The sequence below is a fragment of the Eretmochelys imbricata genome, chromosome 9 (genome assembly GCF_965152235.1).
Source record: "Eretmochelys imbricata isolate rEreImb1 chromosome 9, rEreImb1.hap1, whole genome shotgun sequence".
Taxonomy (NCBI): domain Eukaryota; kingdom Metazoa; phylum Chordata; order Testudines; family Cheloniidae; genus Eretmochelys; species Eretmochelys imbricata.
Genome location: NC_135580.1, coordinates 7909573 through 7936093, shown reverse-complemented (window position 1 = coordinate 7936093; position 26521 = coordinate 7909573). Strand labels below are relative to the sequence as shown.

Sequence of the window (26521 nt, the reverse complement as noted above, 5' to 3'; positions counted from 1 at the left end):
CATTACTGCAGAGCCGCCGCCTCTGCGCATGCCCAACCCCCGCCCAGCAGTCTCTACGCATGCGCTTCCAGGAGGGCGCGGGGGCGGGAAGGGAGAAGCGTACAGATTGGGGAAGCGAAAACTTCATGTCCCAGGATGCACCGCGACACCTTGATCCGAATAGCGTCAGAGGCCACTCGCACTGCATACTGGGATTTGTAGTCTCTCCGGCCAGACTGCTGCGATGGAGACCGTGGACCTCCAGGAGGGGGCGTTGCATGCTGGGGCTTGTAGTCCCTGAACATGGGCAGTGCCAGCGGGCTGAGTTCGAGCCCGCGGTTAGGGAAAAGAAATGTCCCTCAAATCCAGATGGTGAGGGTGGGGCTGCGGCCACGAGGCTCTGTCAGGGCGGGATAGGAAGCACCCCCTTATTCCCAGAGCCCATGTCAGAGCCTGCAGGCCACAGTGAACATGGCACCAAGCAGCTCCAGCCCCCAGTGAGCAGTGGGATGGGGCAGCAGGGGCCACATGGCATCTGTGACTGTCTCCAAGGGTTGGGGTGGGGAGCCCCATCGGCTCAGACACTTTAATGCCACTCCCAAGCTTATAGAATCCCTCCCACCCAAAGCCCTGCTGGCACTTGCCTGACGGCTGGGAGCCACACCAGCATTCTTTCTTCACATTAGGAAACTAAGGTACAGATTGGCAAAATGATTCACCCCATAATTCACCTTCCCCATCACCTCACTCTCCCCCCCCCCCATATTCACTAATCAAATAGTGAGCTTATCTTAAAAATTGTGAGATTAAAGAGGTTCTTTTTACTTGCCTTCTGGCTTTTGAGACTTTAATGTCTTGGGCCCACTTTTAGGCTTTGGTTCGCACCCCCAAGGGCTTTAAAAAAATAAAGCTAAGATTCTCCCGTGGTCACTTGTCTCCAGAAGCTGGGGACAACACCAGCTATTGCAAGAGTTTGCAACTCTCCTCACTTCTTTGTCACCCTTCTGCCTCATTTGTCCAATCCAGAGCTTGGAAAAAGCCCTAAAATGTCCAAAGGGACCAGTTCAGCTCCCGCCTGCTGTATTTGCCACAGGACACATAGAAGAGAGCGGTATCAAAGGCAGGAAGCCAAGTTTAGCTGGAGCCAGCAGAACTGCAGTCACGTGGAAGAGAGAGGTGGGAGGTGTTAAGAGGCCCAGTCTGCACTTGGAAGGCTTTACAGGTACAGCTATACCTATAATATAATCATCAAGGTGCTCCTAGCATAGAAACAGGCACAGTTTATACTAGCAAAACTGCACTTTTGGCAGGATAGCTTATTCTGTCCCCACTCTGAGCCAAATAAGCCATCCCCCCAAAAGCAGAGTTTTGCTGGTAGAACCGCATCTGAACTAGGAGCTTTTCGCACGCCCCTCACCCTGCCGGCCCAACTGCTATGCCAGCAGAAGCTTGTAGTGTAGAGCCTGCTGTATACTGACCCGCATACATATTTTGAGAGGTGGGGGTTGCTACTGAAACCCATTTATTCCCATGCATACACAGCATATTGGGGTGGGGGTGGGGGCAGGCTTATTCACCCATCCCATTCAATTCTACCAGAGTTGCATTAGCTTCCCTCTATTTAAGACAGGCATAAGAAAAAAAGAATAGATCAAGCACTCCAGTTTAGGTTTTAGTTCAGAGCGATGTCATGGCTTCTTTTCCCTAATGACCTTCATCAGGAAACACATTTGAAAATATACCGCGCCCCTGCGGGTTGGGCCTCAGAGAGTATGAGAGTCTCTTTCTGTTGGAGGAGCAGCCACATAGGACAGACACTGACTGTTCACGTGCCAGAGCCGGAAACATCTGGGAAGAGCTCATCGGGAAATAAATAGGATCAAGCATTCTAGGCCGCAGCAGCGAGGGAAGCCTGCTGGGGGCCAGCCAGCCGCATCAGCCCAAGACGCAGAAGGACAGAAGAGGAATAAAAACAACAGGAGCCAGGATTCCAATAAAACTATGTTTATAAATAAAAACAAGGAGATTGGTTTTGTTTTTATAAAACCCAGCAGCCAGGGGGCGAAGCCAGGCCAATGCCAGGATGATGAGTTGGCTGGAAGGCAGGGAGGATGGTAGGTGGCAGCATGAGCTGGCAGGATGGCACACTGGGCAGGATAGTGGATATTAGGCTGGCACCAGGGTAGATATGAAGGATTATGCACAGTAGATGCACTGGTCGCATGGTAGGGAGCTAGGAGAATAGAGGACTGTAGAACAGCTAGTGCTGCGCTAGAGGGGCAGGAGAATGGCACATAGGGCAGGATAGCTGGTGCTGGGATGGCAGACAGGGCAGAATAGGGGGCAGTAGATGAGCTGGTGCCAGGCGTACGATATATTTCACCTGCTAAGAATAATAAAAACCACAACTCCAAGGAGTTTACACTGTTGCAGAGGAAGCTGTTGAACGGAAGTGAGAGGAACCAGGGAGGAAAGGGAAAGACTGTGGCAAAGCCCACCCTTGGCTGCGGTGGAGCTTAGCGTACCATGTACTGTCTCGTGCACTAGCCAGTTACCCAAGATAACCTCTCTATCACACCAGCATCAGGCAGAAGGAGTAGGGCTCTGAGTGGCTCCAGGAGGCCGAGGGAGAAAAAGGGAACTTTTCTCTAATAGCTAAACTGACTGCAGTCCTCCAGAGGGACAGGGCCCAGGCCCTGCATACATGTCACAGGCAAGGGCTGCAGTGCCACGACACAGAAGGGGGCAGCATCTCAAGCAGGGACTGCCACAGCAGGCCCAAGGCTGTCACTCTCCAGTCTCCTTAGAGCCTGGTCCTGCCCCACCCCTCCCCGGTCCATGGAGAGGATGAGGACAAAAAGGCAGCACAACGCACCCCTCTAGGACAACAGAGGGAGGCAGCAAATGCAGGAGAACCCCACAGCTGCCCCTTTCTCAGCTTCTTACCCCCTCCTCTTGCTCTGATTAGGCCTAATAGCTTCCACACCCGGAGCCTGCTGCTAAGCACCAGTGTAGGAGAGTACAGCCAGTAGCTGAAGCCCCCACCTACACACAGCAGGCCTGGATGGAGCATGCTCTGTGGCCAAGGAATGGGGAGTCAGGCCCATTGTCATGCAGGGGGTGGGAGAGGCTGCCTAGACTAAAGGCACATTTTCAGAGCTACACATCCACCCTTGCAGCGCAGCGGGCGCAAATGGAACCCTCACATTCAGCCAAATCCACACCACGCAGCTCATGGGCACGAGCATTGAGTAATGGATGACCGGTATTTCGGCCTCCTGACGCTGGCCTGTACCTCCTATGGGAGTTACTGACCCAACAGCACTCAGTCAGGAATAGAGCCTCATTAGTGTACTGCCTCCGAACCCAAGTGGGGCCTTGCCACAGGGGTACACTGGCTTTAATACTGTACAGAGAGTAACAGACCCTGGCCCAAGCCTGAGCATGTGGTGGGATGGGGGAACAGGGAGTGGTACCCTCCCAGATGGGGCCTCATCTTCTCCACTCCCCAGAGGCACTGAAGCCCTGGCACATTCAGTGGCTACATTTATTGATCTGAACACACAAAAGGCTGGAGCTGGGCCCTGCTCCCCTCTCAGGGCTGTGGAGAGGACGGGGGGGGCGTCTTCAGCTAGTGGGAAAGAAGCCATCTTCAGCACCGTACGTGCCCAGCACCCTTGGGGCTTCATGTCCTCCTCTGTTGGGCCAAGCTGCTATGCCATGCTCCAGCTCTCACCCCTGCGGGCGGCAAGCTCAGAGGAAGTCAAACACCCCGTAATTCTTTGCTGCTTGACAGAAGAAACACAAAAGGATGAAAAGAAAGAGGAGACATTTAGGGCGGAAGGAGTAAGGGGGCAGCGGCAGCTACACACGGGCGAGCAGCACAGGCTCCAGGACGGATGCAGGTTAATGGGGTTAGAGATGGGGGTTAGGGGCTTGCACAAGCAGCAGCAACTTGCCTCTGCACACATGAGTCCGGAGGTGGGCTGGGCCGAGCCGGGGGGGGGGCTGGCAGGGCTCAGCAAGGCCTGCTGGCCCCCGCCTCCATGCCACGGGACTAGGGATTAAACTCAAGGTTTAGTTCAGTTTATTTTTCCCTTTTTTAGTTATCAAGACGAAAAAAAAAAAAAAAAACAAAGTGAAGCCAGGGCTTTTCCTAGAAGACAAACCGATGAGGGCAGCAGACAAACAGGGGGACAGGTGCTTCACATTACATCCACAAAGAACTCACTGGGATTGCCCATTGCCATTCGGAACGACTGTCTACTGGCCGTCAGTTCAGGGGGCACAGAGGCCAGGTCGCGGCCCGGCGGGGCCCCTGGGGGCCCCATGGCCGAAGGCGGCGGAGGCATCAGCAGCATGGGCGGGCTGTAGAGGGGCGGCAGGCCGGGCGGCCCATAAGACGGCTGGCTGTGGTGGCTGCGGACGCTGTGAGTCAGGGAGTGCTGGCTGCGCTGGCTGGCTGGCACCGAGCGCTCGCTGGCTGCCCGCTCCCGCCGCAGACTGCTCCGGGTGGTGTGGTCCGACTCACTGCCACTGCCACCCGACTTGGACTCGCCGGCCTTCGGGTCTCTCTCCTTTCTCCTCTCGCTGCCACTGCGGTTTGAACCGCTGCTCCGACTCCCTGCAAGAAGCCCAAGGCAAGGTTAGGGAATGGCCCCGACAGCGCACCCCCAACACGCAACCCCAGCCAGCACAGCAGGGGAAGGGAGAGACCGGAATAAAAGGAGCCTCCCCTAAGCCAAGGCCACAACACATGGCCTTGGGAAAAACTGCAGAGAGGAACCAGCCAGACCCCAGCCAGGAAGGGCAGAAGCAGTCAAAGTAGGGATCTTTGGTCATCGCGAGATCTGTCTACAGTTTGGACTGGACTTTCCCTGCCCTGTGCTGATTGACGGTTCGCTCCAACTCTCTCCCTCCCTCCCAGTCTCTCCCCCTCAGCTTCGGTCCACATATGCCCCCTCACCCTCTTCTCCCCTTGCTGTCCCCCAGCCCCTCTTCTCTTCCATGCCCCTTCTCCCTTCTGTTTTCTTTCCATGTTGCTGATACCCTCTGAACTAACCCCCTGCACCAAATAAAGACTAAAAATTTAAAGCATCACAGAAGTAACATGCCATTTGCTGCCATCACACTGTTCACTCTGCTTGTGTGTTCCACCCCTTCCTCCACCTTGTGTCTGTCTGGTCTATTTCGATTGTAAGATCGTCAGGGCCAGGATTCTCTGCTACTCTGTATTTGGACAGGCCTAGCCCCAGTCTTGGGTAGGCCTCAGGCACTACCATAATAAACCTGACCAATGATAGCTCTCAGCCCCAGGACAGGGGACCACCGCAGCAAATCTGGCCTCCTTTCAAACTCTGCCCTCTAACCCAACAACAGCTCTGTGACAGGAGGTATCATACACTGGTTCCATCACGCCCAGGATCTAGCCCGTGGCAATGGCCCATACCTGATGCTTCAAAGCAGCTCTGCAATGCACCTGCCCAACTGTGCTGTGTGTGTGCATGAGAGAGACAGAGAGGGAGACATATTCCTCATTCCAGGAGATGACCCAGATCTTGTCTTGCTCTCCAAAGGTGTTAAGGAAAGTACCCTAATGGCACATTTCAGTTCCTTTCATTCATTTACCTTCACTGTGCTGGCTGCCTGCACTGCCCCCACCATAGCTGTAGCCTGGATCAGGGAATCCTGGGTGCGGGTTGTAAGGATGAGGTGGCGGGTATTGATATGGGAAAGCCATGGGCCACGGCGCAGCTCCTGGGTGGGGGAGCGGAGCCAACGTATCCTGATCTGAGGCTCCGCTGGATCCGTCATGATCATGCAGGGACAGGTTAGCCATGTCTAGAGAGAAGCAAATAGAAAATCCAGGTAAGTCCCGGAATAAAAACAGCCATGTACAGTGGGACAACCTCACCCCCATCCCTGCTGACAGGTAATCATCGGGTGCCCGCAAGAAGGGCAGAAGATTTCATGGGCAGCTATGGACACCTCCTTGCCAGACACCAGCCCAGGCTATGTTGGGGGTTACTGTTCCCCACTTGGTCAGAGAGGATCAATGATCTGCTAAATAGTCATAAACCAGCTCAGAAGAGAGAGGACAACATCAGAGCTGGCCAGACACCCTTAGGTCTGTCTGTCTGTCTCCCTTCCCTTCTCATCCCTCTCAGGTGAGCCAGGTGTCCTTAGGTCTCAGCTCCCTGCCCACTCCTTTAAGGACAATGCAGACTCTGATAGCACTGAGGGAAGCCAGCCCCACCCAGGGGTTTAGGTTTAGCCCAGGATCAAAGAAAGGTGCCGTTTTACTGCTCCCTGTCCAGCCAGGAGAAAGGATCGTGTAGCAGAAGATGGTGACATCAGCTGCACAGTAATACACTGAGAACCGGAGAGCAGCACAGAAGGGGTCAGGCTGGCAGTCTAGAGGTGGCAAACCACTTCAAGACTGTCCTCAGAGAGTTGTCAGGGCAGAGCAGAGCGTCTCCTTTCAGCACCCTCACCACCCCCCACTTCCTCAACAGCACTAGAGCAGGGGGCCGTACTGCCGCAGAGGTCTCCGAAGATGTAGTAGCACTGCTCTGAGAAGGTGATCTTGTTCACAGTGTGTCGGATGTAGCCGGCCTTCAGCAGGTTGCTGGCATACTTGCGGGATTCTCGCCGGTCTGTAAAACCTTCCACGTGGTGATAAAGCCAATCCACCACATCTGAACCTGCCATAAGATTAACCACAGAGCACGGTTAAACGCAGCAAGGACCGGAAGGACTGGCTCTGGGGGCAGACAAGAGGGGCCTGAATTTGTTCCAGGGGTGAGGGATGGGAGTGGTCCACGGGTGAGAGAGGTGCAGAGACACTCCCAGGGGCAGCACAAGGCCAAGGTTTCTATTTGTTTTCCTAGCACAATCAACAGGACGAGCCAATAGGACATAATGGTGAAGGATGTTCCCTTGGCATAGGTCCCCAAACAGGATCCCCTCACACAGGAAAGGCGCCTGTCTACCCATGTGTCTACCCCTCCCCGAGTCCCAGAGGAGGAAGTGGCTGCCTCTTACCGATGAAGGCATTGGGGATAGTGATCTTCAGCCACATGCGGTCGCGCACCTCCAGACCTGACTCCGGGGAGGCCATGGCTTTGACGATGGTGGCCATGTCGCTGTGGACGGACAGGTGAAAGTCATCGAGGCCTGCGAGGCAGACGAAGGGAAGGAAGGCAGAGATGAGAGGGGACGGAAGAGGCCACGGAGCCACATGGAGGTGTCACACACAAGGGGATGGGCCAGGGAACAATACATCGCAGGCACACCCCATAACACCGAGCAACTGGCCAACACACTGCAGCACCTGTGGGTCTTCTCGGCTTTCTTTCCTTGCAAAACCAAACTAAAAACTGCCTCCAGCCAGCAGCAGCTGCTGCTAAGTTTGCAAGGCTCTAAAAGCTGCTTTGTGCCAGGTGCTGGTTCAGCTGGGAAATTAAACTGGTACCTTCCAGCTTTGCCAGAAAGGCCAGTCTTACTAGCTCAGGAAAGAACCAGTGCCATGCCCCGGCTCTGTCCTCACAGCACCGTTTACCACTGGCACCAACAATCTTCAGCCACCCCCCAAAATACAACTAAACAATTCCCCTAACTGAGCGGTTTCCTTGCCAGGGCCTCTGCTCCTGGCAGCTCTCCTCTAGCCCTCCTGGAGGCCATCTGCCTGAGCATCTGCTCCAGGGCCTACCACAGGAGCCAGCCTGCTTCCTATAGCTCCCCTCTCTCAATTCAGCTCTTTCAGCCTTTATAGGAATCAGGTGCCCATCAAGCAATCACCTTACCCATTTCAAACTACCCAGAACAGGATAAGGCCTAATGGGGCTCCACCTCAGAACAGAGTTGGCCGGTTCCAGGCCCCCAGCCCTTACAGGGCAGACCTCCCTGTTACAGCTACCTTTGAATTACCTGCCCATAGCTGAAAGGCCCAGCCCAAGCTCTCTCCCTCCCAGCCACCACAGGCCTCTGATCAGTGCACTAATTCAAGCAGAGGTGCAGCCTCAGGCACGCCCAGCAGGGCATTTCTTCCTGGCCCCGCTCACTTTCCCCTAGGCATTCCTTGCGTGACTGCATCACCTCCCTTCCCACTAGCATAGTTTCCTCCTGCCTCCTCCCATCGCCTTTCTAACTATCTGAACAGTTACGCACTAGAACAAGCTGCCAAGGGAGGTTTTGGAATCCCTGTCATTGGAGATTTTTAAGACTAGGCTGGACAACCACCCGTCAGGGACGGTCTAGGTTTACTTGGTCCTGCCTCAGTGTGGGGGGAATGACCCCTCAAAGTTCCTTCCAACCCTGTGTTTCTATGTCACTCAGCCTCTCCTGTTGTCCTTGTCTGGAGAGCAGGAAAAATGATGTGAATTTGCCTACCCAAAGCTTGTACTTGTCCTGGGCTTTTGGACAAAAGGACTTTTCTTAGCCTTCCACAGCACCACCCCAGGTGCCTGCCTGCAGAATTCTTCCCACCCCAGCCAGGCTCTCTTAGTCTTTGCCTGGAGGGAGAGCCTGTTCCTCCAGTCCCCACTCCTGCTGGTAGGGAGTTCTTCCCTAGCCCCACCCCAGACCTCTGGTTTCTGCCCATGCAGATGTATTGCTCCCATCAGGCTTGGGTGCCGGCAGGCACAGCGCAGGTGACTGGAAGCCGTGCAATGGGGGGAGCACACAGGCACAGGGACTTACGTTCGGTCTCTGGGATGGAGCTGGTGATGGAGGAGCTGGTGGAAGTGATTGTGCTCATGGATGGGCTCATACCGTACGCCGGGTAGGTGCCAGTCATCGCTGCCGTGTGGGAAACCCAGGCTGCCGGGTCGATTGGTCGGATGGGCTCACCTAGAGCGAACGCAGAGACGATCAGATGCTGTCTGAGAATCATTCCCTCATGAAACCCACCTCTAGGGGGAGCCCAGGGCAGCCCCTTCCTTCCCCAGCATCAGCCGGGACTCACCCGGATCGGAGCATGGAGAGTCTGGCCCAGCCCAGATCCGCTGGGGAGCAACTGGGAGAGAAAGAAGAGAGGGAGGGTCAGCAAGAGGGGCACAGAGGGAGAGAGTCCCCCTATGGCTCAGTGGCTGCAATCTTGGGGGTGTTTCTCCTTCCTCTGGAGCTCCAAGCAGGTGACCTCCCCACCCTGGTTAGGTGGGTATGTCCCAGGCATGATGTGGGGGAGGAGGGTGGGCACTGGGGGACTTCAGCTCTCCTAGCTGTGTGACACAAGGAGATGGAGACTGCAGTCCTCAAAGGTCTGCACTGCACCGGGGCCTTGAGGCCACAGCAGAGGGAGAGGGGGTGCAACCCTCAACGACTCCACACTCAGTTTCACAGCAAACAGACAGGAACTAAAGCAAACAAGCAGGTGCTGGCAACGAGGCTCTCACAGGGGCTGGGCACCAGCGTTAAGGGCGAGTCAGCAATCCACTTACTCCGGGGTAGCGAGAAGCAGCCCCTGGGGCTGGGGTCCCAGCACTTGGCCACAGTCAGGGTGATTGGCCTGCAGCAGAAACACAACCGTTTTTGCAACCTGCGGACAGGCCAGCATGCAACGCAACCAGGCTGCTCTCATCAAGGTGCTGGCCCTCAGTGGCTACGACCTGCTCTCTCGGAGGCAGTTTAGGTCCAGGCCTGCTGGCACACTGCCAGCACAGATCCCTCAGCTGGGGATCACCCCCACCCAGGTGGCACAGCCGGTAACAAGGAGGCCAGTGGGAACTGCAGGGGCATTCAGCAAACCCGGCCTAGGTAGAAAGGAGGGACTCGGGGCAGGGGACCAGTGCTGGGACACTTGGTTCATGACCTGACCATGGAGACATTCCCAGCTCCAATTCTTGCTTTGGGCTCTTTCAAGGTCATTCATATGACACCCAGGAATCAGAGCGATATTAATAAGGAGAGGGCGTTTGAGGGCCTTGGGCCGCCTCCCCAGACCCAGCATAAGAGGGGTGGGGGTCTGGCTGCTGAGGACAGCAGGGGTTGCTGCTCTTAGACACAAGGGCTGGCTGCATCACCAGTGTCTGATGAGCCAGAGCAAAGGGGACTATAGCCTAGCAGGAGATGCAGGTTTGGGGGCAACCTGCCCCAAACGGGAGAGTTGGTGGGTGACGTGGGGGAAAGCACCTACCCTGGCTTGTGCACGATCTCCCTCAGCACGCGCACAGCATCATCGTTGCTCATGTTCTCAAAATTGATATCGTTCACCTGCAAACAAGACAAAGAGAGGCTGAATCCCAGAGAAACAGCTGTAGGCTGGGCTCCTTCTGAGAGGAGCTTCTGCGACTTGGCCCATCAGTTGGTGAGCAGGGGCTCCAGTCTGCCCCTCGCCCCTCACCGCCCCAGCCCCGGCTGCGAGGCGTGCAGTACCTGCAAGAGCATGTCTCCCGGCTCGATCCTGCCATCGGCTGCTACTGCGCCCCCCTTCATGATGGAGCCGATATAGATGCCGCCGTCCCCGCGCTCGTTGCTCTGTCCCACGATGGAGATGCCCAAGAAGTTGTACTTCTCTGCAGGGATGGGTGGAGAACGAGCACAGTGAGAGCAGGATGGGACAGCAAAGCCTCACTGCACTGGCCCTAGAGCCCCACACCTGGGCAATCCCCCTCCAGTAGTCCCAGCCACACAACCACCCTCCCCCACCCCATCAAGTGGCTTCCTGGCTCCTTCCTCCCTACCCAGCTCAGCCTTGATCTCCTCAGCCTCCCAATGCTCTGCCTGTTCCCCACTTCCTTCCCCCTGAGAACTGGAGCATGGGGATGACAGCAGAGTTAACCGCTCCCCTGCCGTGCTCCTGCCTTGCATCCTCCTGCACCTGGCCCTGTGTGCCAAGCACTGGAAAGACACTGCCCACCTTGACACAGACACATTTTGGGCTCCACAGAGAGTTTTTTGTTCTCCCCTTGCCCTCCCCATGTGCATCTTGGCCTCTGAGGCTCCCAGACAGGAAGCAGCTGGGAAGCAACAGTGGGGTAACCTCGTACATGGGACACAGACGGAGCTGAGCTCAGGTTGGGGAGAGAAGAGGCTGACACTCATCCTGGACCAAATCCCAGGACCAAAAACCTCTCCCCCCACCACCCTGATCCCAACCACATTCTTGCAAACTGGCAAATCTTTAAGGGGATTAATGCTTCAGGACCAGTCAGTTTCCCCAAGGGACCCTCTCCCTTCATTACCTCCCCACTCCTCCATCTCCCTGCTTCCCCACTGCACCTCCTGATCTCACTCCTGGAGCTCGGGAGGACCTCGGGCCCAAACAGAAAGACAGAGTCTCTCACTCACCCATGTTTAGAGTGACTGTGATGATGTTCAGAGACATAGTTGAGTCCGTGATGCTGCTGAAGGACGATGACTGCAACACAATGAGGCGCAATGAGATGCCCCCCTGCTCCCTGGTCCAAGCACAGCCCCTGCCAGTTCTCGCTGCTCTCCACTGCCCCCTGTCCCTCCCGCTCCCTGTATACTGTTTCTATGCTCCCCACTGCCCCTTCTATTCCCTGTAGTGCTGTCCCCATGCTCCCACCTCTGACCCCACCCCGATCAATACAGGAAGCTCCACAAACGGGACTGGTGGCTGCACCCCACACATTCCCACTGTGACTGGGACAAGAAAGGCCTTTGGTCCTAACAGCAGCACTGACCCAGAAGGGTTTGTGGTACTTTCACCAGCAGATTCTCAGCACCTGGGCGCAGTTTGTAGGGACTGGAGATTCCACCAGCTGAGTTCCTGGGGGCCAGGGTGAAGCCTAGCCCCCACATGGGAGTGGGGAGGGGTATGCCACAGGCACCAGAAAGTCCAGCCCCAGCTTTGCAATTGCCCTCCCAAGAGATGTACCCGCTCTATGCGTGGGGCCTTCTGTTTCCGCCGGCGTCGCTTGTGCCTTCTCATCAGGCGGGAGGCGCTGCTCTGCTCTGTCGAGCTGCTAAACCTGCCGGCAAAGGAGACAGTCAGCTCCACTGCCCGCAGGGGGCAAGAGAAGACAGGTCTGCCAGCAAGACGGCCACAAAGGAGGAGCAGGGTGAGAGAACGCTGCGGGCCAGGATTGGGGGCAGCAACAAAGCAGTGAGGGGAGCAGAAGACTGTAATAGCAGAGGGGGCTGCTGGTCGGGATTGAGGCCACTAGCTGAGGGAAGAGCCCTGAAGGATGGGGCTGAGGTATCCTGATTTGGCATCTCCTTGGCACTAAGAGTGAAAGAGGTGCCCCTGTTCTCCCAGGCCTCACCCTCTCCTACCTGCTAGTGGAGTCATCCTCATCTGAGTCGAAGAAGCTGGTGGTCTCCAATTCGCTGCTCATGAGAGTGGAAGAGCTCTCGTACCCACCTAGGTCTCGGCGCCGGTCTCCTTTTGCCGTCCCATTCACTCTGGGTGCTGGGGAGAGAGTGGGGTCAGCACTGCTGGGAGATCCCGCTGCAGCAGAGCTGCGTCCCGGCCTCCTGCAGGAGCACCCAATGGGCTCAGCACTTCACGGGGGGAATCTTGGGGCTCAAAAGGAATTCTGAGAGAAGGAATCTGCCCATCAAACATCCCATCTTGGCACGAGGGGGCACTGTGCTGCCCTCCACACTTTGACCATTCCCCTTCAGGGTTACAACTTCCCTGCTTCTTTAGATAATGGAGAAGGGGAAGGTGAGCCACTGGGAGCAAGGGTAGAAGCCACAACGATCCCTACAGAGTAGGGAAGGTTACTTGGAGATGGTCCCTCTGGGTGAGAAGTGCCAGATCGCGGGCAGTGAGAGTGCAGTGCCATGCCAGCCCAGGCTGGGAACCATTCTCTCCTCCATCTCAGCCTTTCACTGGGAGGGGTTAGAGCCCAACCCGGATGCCTTTGGGCCCTGGACCTTCTGCAGCGCTGTCCCCTGCAGACACACGTCCTGCCTGTAGGTGCTGGGAAGCAGCGGAGAGGTGCCTTGCCCAGTGGGACACAGTCCCGGCCCCCTTGGTATCTAGAGGCAATGGGTGTTCTGCCCCTCCTGCCCCCCAGAGACTCATGTCCAACACTTTGAGGTGACACATGGGTACACTAGGATCCGGGAGCCAGCTCACGGTAGTGGTACGAGGCTGTCGCACCCTTGGGATCCTCCTGCTCGTGCTGGGGGATTTACCCGCACTGCTGCCTGATTGCCCAGCAGGAGTCAGCACACAAGCTCCGCAGGGCACTGTGGACACAGCTCTTCGTGCCTAGAGCAGCACCCTCCCTGCGCCCCAGCTATGCCCCTCAGAGGCTCCAGTCAGGTCATCGGGGCTCACCATGCTCAGGCCCGTCTTTCCGGCGAGGTCTCTCCCGCTGCGATGAAACCACTGAATCGGTCTCCGTCTCGTTATCCAGGTTCTCCCGACTCCCCCCGGTGTTGGGGCTGCAGAGGGGTGACACGTCCAACAGAGAACTCAGTGGTTCCCCAAGGGCATGAAGGGACCCCCCCTCTCCTCCTGGCATTCCCTGCTCTGACATACGCCAGTTACGTTGCACTTCTCAAGTCGTATTTCCTGTTACCCCTCACTTTTGAGGGGCATACTGGAGCCACTGGATGACAGCTTCCACCCCCCTCTTTCTAGTGCGGGACTGGGACATGTGGGGCTTGGGGTGCACACAGCCCCAGCACAAGACTGGGGAGTGGGGGTGCAATCTGAGACCCACACTGGGATGGAGCTGGGAGGCAAAGCGGTTCAGGGAGCAGTTTCGCCACTCCCTGCCAAACCCTCAGTGAAATATGCTGGTACCATTTTTAAAAGAAAAGGGAGATGGAAACCTGTCATGTGTGATGCGCAACGGAAGACCAAAGCAACAGCAGCAGGTGGTGTGGGTCCTCTTGCTGCTTGCAGCATGCCCTGCTTGTCAAACAATCAAAGAACTCCAGTCCCAGTGCTCGTTACTCCATTCCCAGCTCACCACCCAAGGAACCCTGTCCTAGCACTCCATTCCCAGCCCCACTTTTGCCAGCTTGCATCCCTACCATGCTGGTTAGCCCCTGCCCTTCCATCACTCTCCCCATCTTGGTTTGTGACCAATGGGATCACGTGGCCACTCCCAGCTCAGAGCTCACTTGACAGCCTGTCCTCGGGAAGCCCACTGAGATGAGTCTCCACGTGACTTACTGGAAGGAGGGAGGCCTGGAGTCCCCAATGCCCCCGGTACGCTCCATGGAGGGCGGCAGCTCCGGCTGGTTATCGGCACAGACAGACCCCCCATCTGAGTGCGACCCCTCTGCAGACACCAGCTGAAGAGAGGAGAGAAAGGGAATGAAGCGGCTCAGGAACAGAGTGGGAGCCTCAGCATGAGGTACATTTACAACCGCACTGGCCCTAGGACCAACTGGGGCTTCCATATCTCCAGCCCCTAGGAGCTGGTGGAGGAGGTGGTCTGGGCTGTGCCCAACCCTGGGGCAGACCCCAATGTGCTTTCCATCCTGACCGTTCCAAGTTCTCTGCAAACCCACAACCTCAGTCACACCAGAGGGCGTGAGCACGGCCTGTATGCTGCCTTGTGAGGGGCTCAGTGCCTTGCTCAGAGCAGAAACTAAGCATTAGGGTTTTGTGCGCTGCAAAACACTGTGTTATTCTGGTCATGAAGTAACCTAGATTGTATATGGTTTGGGACAGCACCAAGCACAGTGAGGCCCTAATCTGAACTGGGACCTCTGGGTACTGTTTTAAACAACCACCCACCGCCTGAGCCCGGGCTCAGAGAATGGGGTACAGTGCCTATCACCACCACGGCACCAATGCCAGCTTACCCCCAGGCAGGGAGAACTGGCTGACTCAGGAGGGTTGGGAAAAGGACAGAATGCTCCAGACACTTTATGGAGCTGTTTGAAGATGGCTCCAGCTGAGGCAGTTTCTAACTGGATATATCCCTCCACACTGCTGCCAAGCTGTGTTTGAAAGTGGTTTAGCTGGCACCACATTTAAGCATGATTCCCAAACTTTGTCTGTAGGAGAGGTGGGGACCTAGGTCACCCAATCAAATGCAGCCTAGGACAGTGGTGATCAGAAGTCACTTTCCTATGAGGGCTGATCAATAGCCTTTGAGACAGAGAAACCAAGGCCACGTGCGCTAGGGATAAAGCTACAAAGAGGAGCCAGATGGGAGGGACACAAGCAGCCAAAGCAGGGACCGCACAAGCAGCCAAAGCAGGGACCATTGGCTCCTTGGAGAACTGTCTACAGTTCTCACTGGACTTTCTCTGCCCTGTGCTGACTGGCTATTTGCTCCAACCTTCCCCCTTCCTCAGTCTTCACCTCAGCATCACTCCTCCTGCCCTCTTGTCCCCTTCTCTGTCTCTCTCCTTCTCCATCCCTTCAATGTCCCCTCTCTCTTCCCTTTAACTGATCCCCCCAAACTAAACCAACCAAGAAAAGAAAAATCAAATCATAGAACTAACATGCCATTTGCTGCCATCATACTGTTCACTCTGATTGTGTGTTCTACCCCTTCCTCTGTCTGCTCTGTTTAGACTGCACGATCTTCAGGGGAGGGACTGTCTGTTCTGTGTTTGTACAGCACCTAGCACCCTGGTCCATGACCAGGGATCCTAGGCACTACAGTAATACAAACAATAAATAAATACCTTTCCATTGTTTCCCCTTTCATTGCTGGGCTTGGCTGCCCCAAATATGTTTCCTACATGGCATGTTCCCTGCACTGGAGAGCAAGGAGATCGGCAGCGAGTTCTTTCCAGGCCCAAGGAGGGGATTCGGACACTGTCCCTTGGTCTTGGCCCAGTGCAGTGCTGGTCTCCCCCCCCGGACGTTCTGGTTAAACTTGGATTTATGCTGGAAATGGCCCACCTTGATTATCATGCACACTGTAAGGAGAGTGGTCAGTTTGGATGAGCTATTGCCAGCAGGAGAGTGAGTTTGTGTGTGGGCGGGGGTGTGTGTGTGTGAGAAAACCTGGATTTGTGCTGGAAATGGCCCACCTTGATTATCATGCACATTGTAGGGAGAGTGGTCACTTTGGATGAGCTATTACCAGCAGGAGAGTGAGTTTGTGTGTGTATGGGGGTCGGGGGGTGAGAAAACCTGGATTTGTGCTGGAAATGGCCCACCTTGATTATCATGCACATTGTAGGGAGAATGGTCGCTTTGGATAAGCTATTACCAGCAGGAGAGTGAGTTTTTGTGTGTGTGTTTTTTTTTAAAAAAGGGGGTGGAGGGGTGAGAAAACCAGTATTTGTGCTGGAAATGGCTCACCTTGATTATCATACACATTGTGAGGAGAGTGGTCACTTTGGATAAGCTATTACCAGCAGGAGAGTGGTATTGTTTCATATTCTCTGTGTATATATAAAGTCTGCTGCAGTTTCCATGGTATGCATCCGATGAAGTGAGCTGTAGCTCACGAAAGCTTATGCTCAAATAAATTGGTTAGTCTCTAAAGTGCCACAAGTACTCCTTTTCTTTTTGCGAATACAGACTAACACGGCTGTTACTCTGAAATTTGTGTGTGTGGTTTTTTTTTTTTTTTTTTTTGGGGTGGGGGGGAGGGTGAGAAAACCTGGATTTGTGCTGGAAATGGCCCACCTTGATTATCATACACATTTTAAAGAGAGTGGTCACTTTGGATGGGCTATTACCAGCAGGAGAGTGAGTTTGGGGGGGGGGGGGGAGCGGAGGGTGAGAAAACCTGGATTTGTGCTGGAAATGGCCCAACTTGATGATCACTTTAGATAAGCTATTACCAGCAGGAGAGTGGGGTGGGAGGAGGTATTGTTTCATGGTCTCTGTGTATATAATGTCTTCTGCAGTTTCCACAGTATGCATCTGATGAAGTGAGCTGTAGCTCACGAAAGCTCATGCTCAAATAAATGGGTTAGTCTCTACGGTGCCACAAGTCCTCCTTTTCTTTTTGCGAATACAGACTAACACGGCTGTTACTCTGAAACCGGTCTTAGAACAGGAGCTGGTGCGAGTCTGGAGACAGGTTGAGCAAGAACGACAATAGAGCTGGAGGCGAGAGGTACTAGGCCTAGCAAGGGCAGCCCCTGATCTTACTTGCTTGGACCACCTGGGCCCCAGTTCTTCTACCTATCACTAGCCATGGGAGGGGACAGGGCCTGATCATAGGACAAACAGGGAATAGTCCACTGCAGTGCTGGAAAGATCACCAGAGGTGGAAGAGGAGGGACTTGGCTGGCCACTAACTGGACTTTGCTGTCTCCAATACCATCATAACCTCTCTTCCCTAATGCAGCTGGGAAAATCCACCTGCAGCTCTGCTTTCTGTCAGCAGAGGGCACTGCAGATATTCAGAGAAGTGAACAAAGTCCTGGCTCCAATGAGCCCCCAGGCAAGCAGAAACCTTGTTGCAAAAGAAGGTGGGGTGAGAGGCTGGGAGGCCCAGGAAAGCGGGATTGATTATGTTGTGTGGTGGGCTCAGGATTAAATTGCCAGCACAAGAGAAGCGTCAGAGGACAGGTTCTGAAAAGTGCACCCATGGCCCTCTCCATTTAGACACTGTGGGAATGGGGACAGAGAAATAACTACAGATAGACAGGGGGCTGGATCCAGGCAGTAATCTAACAGCACCAGGCTGGAACTCCCCCTCCCCTGTTGGGCAAGGGTCTGTCACTGCTTAGTAACACTCATGCAGTTTCCCTGCCTCTTTAGCTGCTGTGAAGGCTTCAGACTCAATCCCCCCTGCTAAAATTAGCACTAGATTCCTGAAATAGCCTCACTCCAGCCTGTCTGGCAGCAGCAGAACAGACCACACAGCTCCCAAAGCCACCAACCGATGGGGAAGGGGGAAGTCGGAATGTCAGCTGCGCCCAGAGGGAGCCGAGTGCTACTGCCCACGACGCACAAGGGCTGAAAGCCACTGCTAACTCCAGATGTCTGACAGCCCCACACGGAGTCCAATTAACTCAGGCCCCATCTACAGCAGTATCAGTTGCTAACCTGCCTGGGGTACCAAGAACACAGACTGGTTCTGTATAGGTAGATCGGACCAAACTGTGTTATACCCATATGACATGACTCTGCTCAGCCACAGGCCCTGAATCCGTCAGGGTGCAAGAGGGGAAGCCAGCTGCTGTGCATGCATACAAACCGCATTTAGAAGTATGGCAAAGAAACGGAGTTGGGGAGCAGAGGGCTCGTAGCCTGCGGGCTCCACTGACAGAGCACATAAGAACAAAGGCAACTGGGAAGGGGAAGAGCAGAGCAGACAGATGCAGCTGCAATAAATACTGGAGAGGGATGGGAATTGGACACGCTCTGCGTAGTGCAGGCGCCCAGCAAGCCACTAGAGGGAGAATTGCAAACTGTTCGGCAACAACTAAAAAAAGGCCAACTGTTTGTGTCTGAGCCGGCAGAGAGGCCCCCATTCCCTGCACTCACAAACAAAGGATTCAACCCCAGTGACATGGGTGCCTTTTTCAGACACACTCATAGCAGGGATAATGCGTGTAGCATGCCCTGGACACCCAGCCGGCTGGTCTCATATTTCCCTAACCTTACTGCTCCCCATCCTTCTTCCCCAACTGTCCTACCATCACCACTTCTGTTTTGTTACCCCTTGTCTGACAGTAGATGGTAAGCTCCTTGAGGCAGGGACTGTGTGTAATTTATCTGCACTGGGAGGCATCGGCTCTCATCCGGCCTAGGTCGCCAGTGCCTGATGGTGGCTTCCATTTGGGGACCGTTCGGTGGCCCCTGGGAAATGAGCTGTTGGATTTCAGTTTAGTTCCTAATAGGCAGATGCCCACATCCCAACTAGCATCATCTGTAGCCTCAGCAGAGAGGGCAAGGGCTCAGTGGGCCATGGAGACTGAACTGCCTTCGTGTCCGAAAATGGGGTCCCCTCCAGGGCAAGGGGGAGAGCATGTGCCTGGTGTGGGATGGAGGGAGAAGCTTGCCTGTGGCTGCCCAGACAGTACCTTCAGGCTTCACAACAGTCAAATCCAGTCTTCTTCTCCAGCACTTAAAACCCTTTGCTACAGTCATCTGAACTTGGAAAGCTGACCACGCTGTCAGGGCACACTGGTTACCCTAGGCAGGCCAAGAGCAGCACTCCAAGCAGCAGCTACGCTAGGAAGCAGTTACAAAAAGGCTTGATACACGTTCTTAACTATTATATCCCCAGGACTGTTTCCTAGCGGGTGTGGGGGACCCAGGACAGATTTGCTCTAGGGTTCAGGACTAGGATGGGAAGTGGTACCCTCAGCCCAGACACTCAGGAGCTCAGCATGGCTTCAGCTCCTACTACAGTTAGCGCCTCTTCAGTACAAAGCACAGCTGTCCCACTGCTCTACCTGGCAATGTACCATGGGAATGGTGATTTTCACAGCTGGTTGCGTAGTCTGATGTAGAGACAGACAGACATCCAGCCAAGAGGCCTGCTTACCCAGGATACCACCCGGCCATTGAAACAGGGAAGCTTGGCATTATCATCCGAGATTTCTTCCTTCACGACCCTGTGGACAAAAGAGATGGGACAGGTTAGCAACAAGGCTCAAATCCTATGGCTAAGGGTCACAGAAGGCAGCCTCTGGGTTGAGCCATCAGATCAGACATCAGTTTGGTCATGGGGCAGGAGGAGATGAGAAGGGACAAGGAACTCCTGCTGTTCACAGAGGCACCCACGCTGGGCTGCAGTGTCGTTTCTGATCCCCATGGCGCTGGCAGCAGAAGGCCCCACTGCAAGTTCAGAGAAATGGCCAGTCGCAGGGTTGATGGGGTGAGGAAAGCACTGGCGGCAGTATGGACTCCAGCTGCTCAGTACCCTACGCTGCTCAGCTATCTCAACCGAGAAGCCAAGTAGGGGGATGCCTGGAGAGAAACCAATAGAGGGAAATAACCAGGGCGCATAAAAATCGCTACGTAAAATCATATGAAAATTGGATTTTTTAAAATTTAAATTAAATGCACTTTAAAAAAACCCTTTTAAAATTAAATTTGAAATTATGATCAGCTCTGTGAAGGCTTAACACCATCAGGATCAATGGAAATCATTAAAATATAATATGCTGCAAGAAGCCCTCCTCAATTTCTAAAGAGGTAAAGGGTGCTGGGTTTTGAATTAGATACAGACTCAGAGGAAAACATCTTTATCTTCTGAGGTCCAATCAAGCTTTTTAAAGACGTCACAATGCCATGTACATGCCATGCATTAAGTATCCGTATCATTTACAGTATTTGCAATGGAGCCGATGCGGCTATCTTCATTTTTCCAAATGTAAGTACTTCCCATTTCTGTTGTACAGAAATGCCATTATTGTTCATTTCAGTTTAGCTAGCGGGTGTGGGGCATATTTGCTTCATCAAAGCTGACAAACTGTTTAGGAGCTGAAAAAGCAGGAAAGCTTGTTTTCCTCTTCCACTCTATGACTAAAATCCTGAGGGACACGAGGGCAGAGTTACAAAGGTAATTTGTGACCTAAATATGCACAGGGGTACCTAGGTGGATTTTCAAAAGCACCTAAGCAGGGTAGGTGCCTAATTCCCAGTGATTCAACTCTCATTGATTTCAAAATCCCACTGAAGGGAAAGGGAGCAGGAAATGTTGTTACAATGAAAGCCTTACTTAATACTTTACATTTCAGATGCTTTAACTGCTTTCCCTTCTTTTTCATTTCTTTAATAAAAGGTTAAAAGAAGCTGTACTGATGTGTTTGCCACTGTCTCTGAGGCCTCTGTATATCAAACCCCAGACCTTGGTTAACACTGTTTATTGTTGGACAGTGACTGGTTATGACAACACCTCTGGCCCATATATTAATTTAGATGAAATAAAACAGCACCTATCTGCAAACACCTTTGAAAGTGTGGCTTACAGTGACCAGAAACCATCTGCCACTTTGTTAACTACAGTTAATATTGCCTTCATTTAACAAATCAGTTTTAAATGCAAAACACGTTTTGATAACCTTACTTTTTTTCTTTATATATCCAGCACATTTAAGGTGATTTTATTCAGCTAATAAAAACAATTTTAAAATGCTGGTTTTGAGCATTTTTAATTGCATTCCAATCTCCATCCAAATGTAGCTTGACACAAAATCACATACAAAAAGTTAATCTAGTAAATAAGAAATGTATCATTTACCATTTTCTAACATCAGAAAAAATATAAAAATTTAGATTCTGAATATTAAGTTATATAATTGCTTAAATAAATGCATGTGGGCACGTGTGCGTAGATATTATACATCTATATAATTTAGTTAAAAGGATATATTTCATTGCAAAGCAGCATGTTTTAATAGCTACCAACCAATGAGAAAGAACCTTTCTTTAGTAAAAGAACTAAAAAGTGCAAATGCAAAACAGGATTAAATGTGAGTCAGGGTTTCCAGCTTGGTTATTTACATCATGACTCAGATTGGTGATTTAAATCACTCCACTCTGGAAGTAAACTATTACAGCGAAGCAGGAAGGCACAAAACAAGGGCCACATAAGCCCAATCCTAGATATCTAAGGGCTTCCCCCTAACTTACAGAAAATAAAACTGGATGCAGCTGTCTTCCCTGGACTGTGACCCATCAGCCCAGCATGCAATGCAACCTGGCCACTTAGATCAAGGCAGAGCACGCTGGGACATGGGAGCATAGGTGCTCAGATAGCTGCTGAAATTAGGGCAGCAAACTGCATTTACACGCTTAAAGCATCAAAGGCAAATGGACAATGCTATGTGCCAAAATCCGGGGAACAGGCTTTGCCCCACCCTGGCAGCAATATGAGCTGCTCCATTAAGTGCCACACGCTCCCATTAAGGGAGTCACCAAATGAAACCAAATGGATTTCAAGATCACCACTGGCTGTTAACACACAATTGTCATGAACTCTTCCCAAGGCAGAGAAACAGTCGTTCCTAAGGGGCTGGGACGGGGGTGGGGTGGGGTGGGAGGAAGAGAAGAGATGCAGCATCTCAATCCCACAACAGCCCAGAAGGCAATATCCCTTGGGTACAAGGAAAGGTACATCCACAGACCAGGAGAACAAGAACACTTATCAATTTAGAGCAGATTAATCCTTCCTCCTCCAAGGTGTAGCCAGCCCAAGGTCACAGCAAGGCAGCAGCAAACCCAGGATTAAAACTCTGCCAGTCTAATGTTCCTTCCTGTAGTCTGTGAAGTCTTCCACTGACGCTATCAGAGTGGCTCTGCTCCATAGAGCAAGTGTCAAATGCTGGCACATTGCTGAGGAGACATCAGTCTCTTTCAGCACCCAAGCCAGTCCGTCTCACTTGCTGGAAGGCTCCCCCAAACACTCCCTCCTTGCCTGGCAGCACTAACATCCACTCAGACTGACACAGGCAGCCTGGACTCCATCCAGTTCCTAGAGAGAGCTCCAGGCAGAGCCAGTTTCCAGTACTGTCTGCAGCTTCCTTAGCAGCACAGAGCCCCAAGTGCAAGAAAGGGGGCAGTGCTACCCACGGGCAGGGACAAAGTGACCAACAGCCAGGAAGGGACTGAATAGCCCCACAAAGTGTGCTGGCTTTGGGGGGCAGGGAGTGGTGATAGGGGAGACCCCACAATTTCAAATGGCATGTCCCACCAGGGATCTGCTCCCCATGTCCCCACAGAGAAACAGAAGGAACACAGTTGCTCCAGGAAGGGAACAGGCCTTTCAGGATTCACACTGGTGCTGGGAGCAGATTTCTTCCCCATAGTACATGGACAAGCTCCTCCCAATCTACCCCTCTAACTTTCCTCCATAACCTGCTCCTAGCATGCACGTTGCATTATTTATCATGTATTTATCACCAGGATTCCAGCGTGCAATGAAATACATATTTAGAATCCCCAGAGGAAAGCTTGATAGCAATGAGCTCATCAGAAACTGAACAAGACCATCTCCCTCCCTCCCCGGCCCCAGCCCAGTTCTGCCGACGCCTGTCAATCCTGTCTGCACAGCTCTCCATGCTATTCTAGTCCTAGGCTCTCCACTCTATAGATCTGCTGATGCCTCCCAATCCTGAGCTAAGGTCCTCCTCCCTGCTACACCTCACGCTACCCCAGGTCAGTCACACCTGAGCTGGGCAGCCTCCCATGATAGCTGTGCGTAATGCCACATCTGTTCTCAATAGGTTGCACAGGACAACCCTGGAGGAAGCCATGGAGAAGAACAGGGCCACATACCTCCTGGGGAAGAAGCCTCAGCTGGGGGGGTCATACCCCAGGGTTCCCAAAGCACCGGATGAGACTGAAAGGGGTTTTTCACTCTTGGCTCTCTAAGGACCCTTCTATCTAATGGCAGCCATGGCAGCCCTGTGGAGCCCAGCAGGCTGCCAGGCCAAGGCTGATCCCAGGAGAACTACCCCTGGTTTGCTGTGCACAAGGCAGGCTGGCCTCACACTACAAGGGTTTAACAGACCCACTAGGTTTGGGTAGCTCTGGTGCATGCTGAGAAACGATATCCTCTCCCATCCAATGAGAACTCCTAGCTATTAGTGGGCAGCCCTAACCCTGCCCAATGGAGCGTGGCACAGGCCACATGCCACAGAGCAGACTGCAATGGCTCTGCGACCCACAGAGATTACAGAGCCCAGCAGTCAACAGGGCTGGGAAACTGCTCCAGACAGGATCTGTATTCTTCACAGCCCATCATCCCTTCATATCATCCCCGAAGAGCGACCTACGTGGTGTGTGGTCAGTACATGGCAGCACAGCCCCAGGTGTGAGAGGACTGAAGATACCCTGGGCCTCAATAAAGATGCCCCTCCCCTGACTGCATGTGGCCTTCCATAAGCTACGACAGCACATTGCATTGCCTTCTGCAGCAATCTGCCACGCACAAACTGCACACATTGCCTCAGCCCGACCCATGGCACTCGGCGCGCAGCAGCCGTGGGCAGAGCAGCACGCCACACGCAAACAGCACACAGGGCCTGGCCCCTGGGCAGTGTTCCTCACACTGCCCCACTCCTCTGTGGGGCATTTTCCAACAAAGGGACCTGCGGGAAGGAGGAGGGGTCTGGGGGAGGCAGGGTGAGTGGGCGGATGATTCAGGCTCCATCCCCCAGTGACATGGAGGCGGATTGTACACGGAGCCAGGCTGGGGGAGGGCCGCAGGAGCTGGGGTTGGGCTTGCTGGGTATCCGTGAAACAGTTGTCTGCTGAGACGCTGACACAAGCAGCACATCTGCTCCCATGCCGGTGGGGGAGGGGCAGAGGCAGCCTGTGAATAGAGAGGGAGGCGAGGAAGCCAGCTCAGGCCCTCATCAGACCCCTACCCTCCTGCAGCCTTCTCCCTCCAGCAGAGCCAACTGCTCCTCCCCAACACCACCCTCCAGGCTGCCAGCCCCTCCACCAGCAGAGGTGACCAAGCAGGGAATTTCCTGCAGGCTAGTAGCTTTGGGGCAGGGAGGCTGGGATTCATCTTGGTCCCATCACTCCACATGGATGAGAGGAGTGCAGAGTGTCCTCCAGAGAGACCCAATCCCAGGCTCACAAGCATAGGGGATTTCATATATTACAGCAGGATGGATGGGGGTGAGGGGAAGGTAACAGGAATGGGGCAGGGGGAGAGGAGGCAGCTGAAATCAAACAAGTACTTGGAGACTGCTGGCCTGTGTCCCCGATGGAGCCCCTGGGCTCCAGAGCCACTACCAGGTAGCCTCAAATGCAGCTGCTGGAGTCTTAGCCTCTCCCATTTCCCAGCAGCGCCTCCTGCTGACACAGCAGTGCTGGCTATGGGGGAGCTATGGGAATCACTCCAGCCCAGGGCTCTCCTAGACAGGGCCCACTGGCTACCGGGGATGCGCAGGAAAGCTAATGCATCTGGCAAAAGAGAGAGAGAGAGATTCAGTGGGAAGGAGAAACCCAGAAGTAGAAACATGGAAACATTCGAGAAGCCTGGGGGTGAGAGTAGCTATCTCTGGATATGCAGTTTTGAGCTGCGTATGCAGCGATATTCTTGGGCACGAAGGGGATAGACTCCCTCCAGAGCATCTTTGGGATGACCGCATCCAGAATCGTGTTCACTTCTGAAGCCTCATTAACAGAAAGATAACGACAAATGGAAGGAAGTACAGAGAAAAGCCACTGAAATTATCAAGAGCACCCGGGAACTCACTTATGGAGAAGAGATCAGAAAACCCAAATCCGCATAGTTTGGGGGGTGGGGAAGAGGTTGAGAATGGAAGAGGGGGCAATAATGTGATCACAAAGCATCTGAGGCATGTATTATACCAAGGATGGAAAGGAATGCCTCAGAGTAAGGCAGTGAGCTAGGAGATTCAATTCAGCAATGGCAGTTGCAGGCTGAAGATCAGGAAAAACTTTGGAACAGAGAGGGTTTTTTTTAAATTTAAGGAAATTCATAAGCAAAAAGCTTAATTTATTTTAAGGAAAAACCCATCACAGAACAGTGGCATTTTCTCAGAAAGGCTAGAACTCAATGTTGAGCGCAACCTTACATTACAAAACCCCAAACATAAGAAAGTAAAGTGCACAGCTTAGATCCTCCACATAACATTAACTCTGCCCCAGTATGAAAACTCATAGAACAACTGAAAACCAGGAGACGATCCTGGCCTTTCAACACCACCACCACATGCTTCAGTGACTAAAAAATCTGACATGTGATTTAGCTCTCCACATCTATAGCATAGGCTCTTTAGGGCAGGACCCAGGTCTTGTCTCTCAACCACCATGCAGGTGAATGGTGCTGAATAACTAGAGTAATTGTGCATTTATACCAAAATATTGCAGCTCTTATCACTACAGATAAATCCTCCTCAGCTTCTTCTGCAAGGTCCAAATGCTATTGCCAAAAAGAAACAGGCTCTCTTTACCAGATGAGCTCACCCTCTGAAAGGCTAGATCCCAAATCAGGGCGCTTGCATGCCAGCGACCACACTTGTGTGTCAGGTACAGAGGCCCTCCGCTCCAGGGGCAAACTATGTGCATCAGATAGGCTTAGGGGATTTGAGAAGTCTGCAGTCATAAACCAGAGGCTTCCCAGAGTCAATCAAAAACTCCATCAACATGTCTTCACCTCATGTGCATCAGCAGGAGCATGATGGGTATACGGGATGGAGGGGACCGGGACAGAGATAAGGATGTTTTGTTGACTAACTGCATTTTCAGGTAATATTTGTATTCCTTGAAAGAGCAACATGCTCTCTGAAGGGTCTTCCACTGAAGTAACTGAGGCAACCTCCAACTGAACTACGTTTTATGGCTGGGAATGCACATGCACGAAGTCTGTAAGGCATGCTGGGGTGAGAAGGGCTCTAGGAGCACAAGGTGAGACTGTCGCGTCCCTTCAAACTCCTTTCCCAAGCCCCCACGAGCAATACCTTCCTCGGCATTCCAATTTCGTAGCACAAGGAGCTAATAGACTCAACTGCACACCAGCTCCCTTGAGCCTTCCCTCTCAGAAGGCAATATACTGTACCCCAACTGTCCTCAAGCGTCTCCATCATCTGGTCCCAATGTGCTGCTGAGAACTTCATCACACAGTTGCCTTCGTTTGAGGTTTTTGGGAAGCAGGGATTGTAAAGCAACTGATCTGCTAAACTGGGACCCTACAATAACACAGTGCCATAGCAAGCACCTGTCATCTGTTCTCCTGCATAAGTCATAAAATGA

The 26521-nt window shown here is 53.2% G+C and overlaps 1 protein-coding gene across 1 annotated transcript in view; it reads right to left on the bottom strand.

Annotated features, from left to right (window-relative positions):
* Positions 1 to 2033: 2033 nt before the first annotated feature.
* DVL3 (dishevelled segment polarity protein 3) overlaps positions 2034 to 26521 on the bottom strand; it is a 45556-nt gene continuing 21068 nt past the window's right edge. The window contains exons 2-17 of the mRNA XM_077826169.1: positions 19329 to 19398; positions 14081 to 14202; positions 13235 to 13341; positions 12220 to 12355; positions 11822 to 11915; positions 11269 to 11338; positions 10354 to 10493; positions 10115 to 10191; positions 9420 to 9487; positions 8945 to 8995; positions 8680 to 8829; positions 7024 to 7155; positions 6516 to 6683; positions 5608 to 5820; positions 4211 to 4603; positions 2034 to 3764 (exon numbers count right to left, since the gene is read on the bottom strand). Of these exons, the coding sequence (XP_077682295.1) occupies positions 3733 to 3764; positions 4211 to 4603; positions 5608 to 5820; positions 6516 to 6683; positions 7024 to 7155; positions 8680 to 8829; positions 8945 to 8995; positions 9420 to 9487; positions 10115 to 10191; positions 10354 to 10493; positions 11269 to 11338; positions 11822 to 11915; positions 12220 to 12355; positions 13235 to 13341; positions 14081 to 14202; positions 19329 to 19398 (2023 nt within the window). The 3' untranslated portion in view covers positions 2034 to 3732. The remainder of the gene's footprint in view (positions 3765 to 4210; positions 4604 to 5607; positions 5821 to 6515; positions 6684 to 7023; positions 7156 to 8679; positions 8830 to 8944; positions 8996 to 9419; positions 9488 to 10114; positions 10192 to 10353; positions 10494 to 11268; positions 11339 to 11821; positions 11916 to 12219; positions 12356 to 13234; positions 13342 to 14080; positions 14203 to 19328; positions 19399 to 26521) is intronic.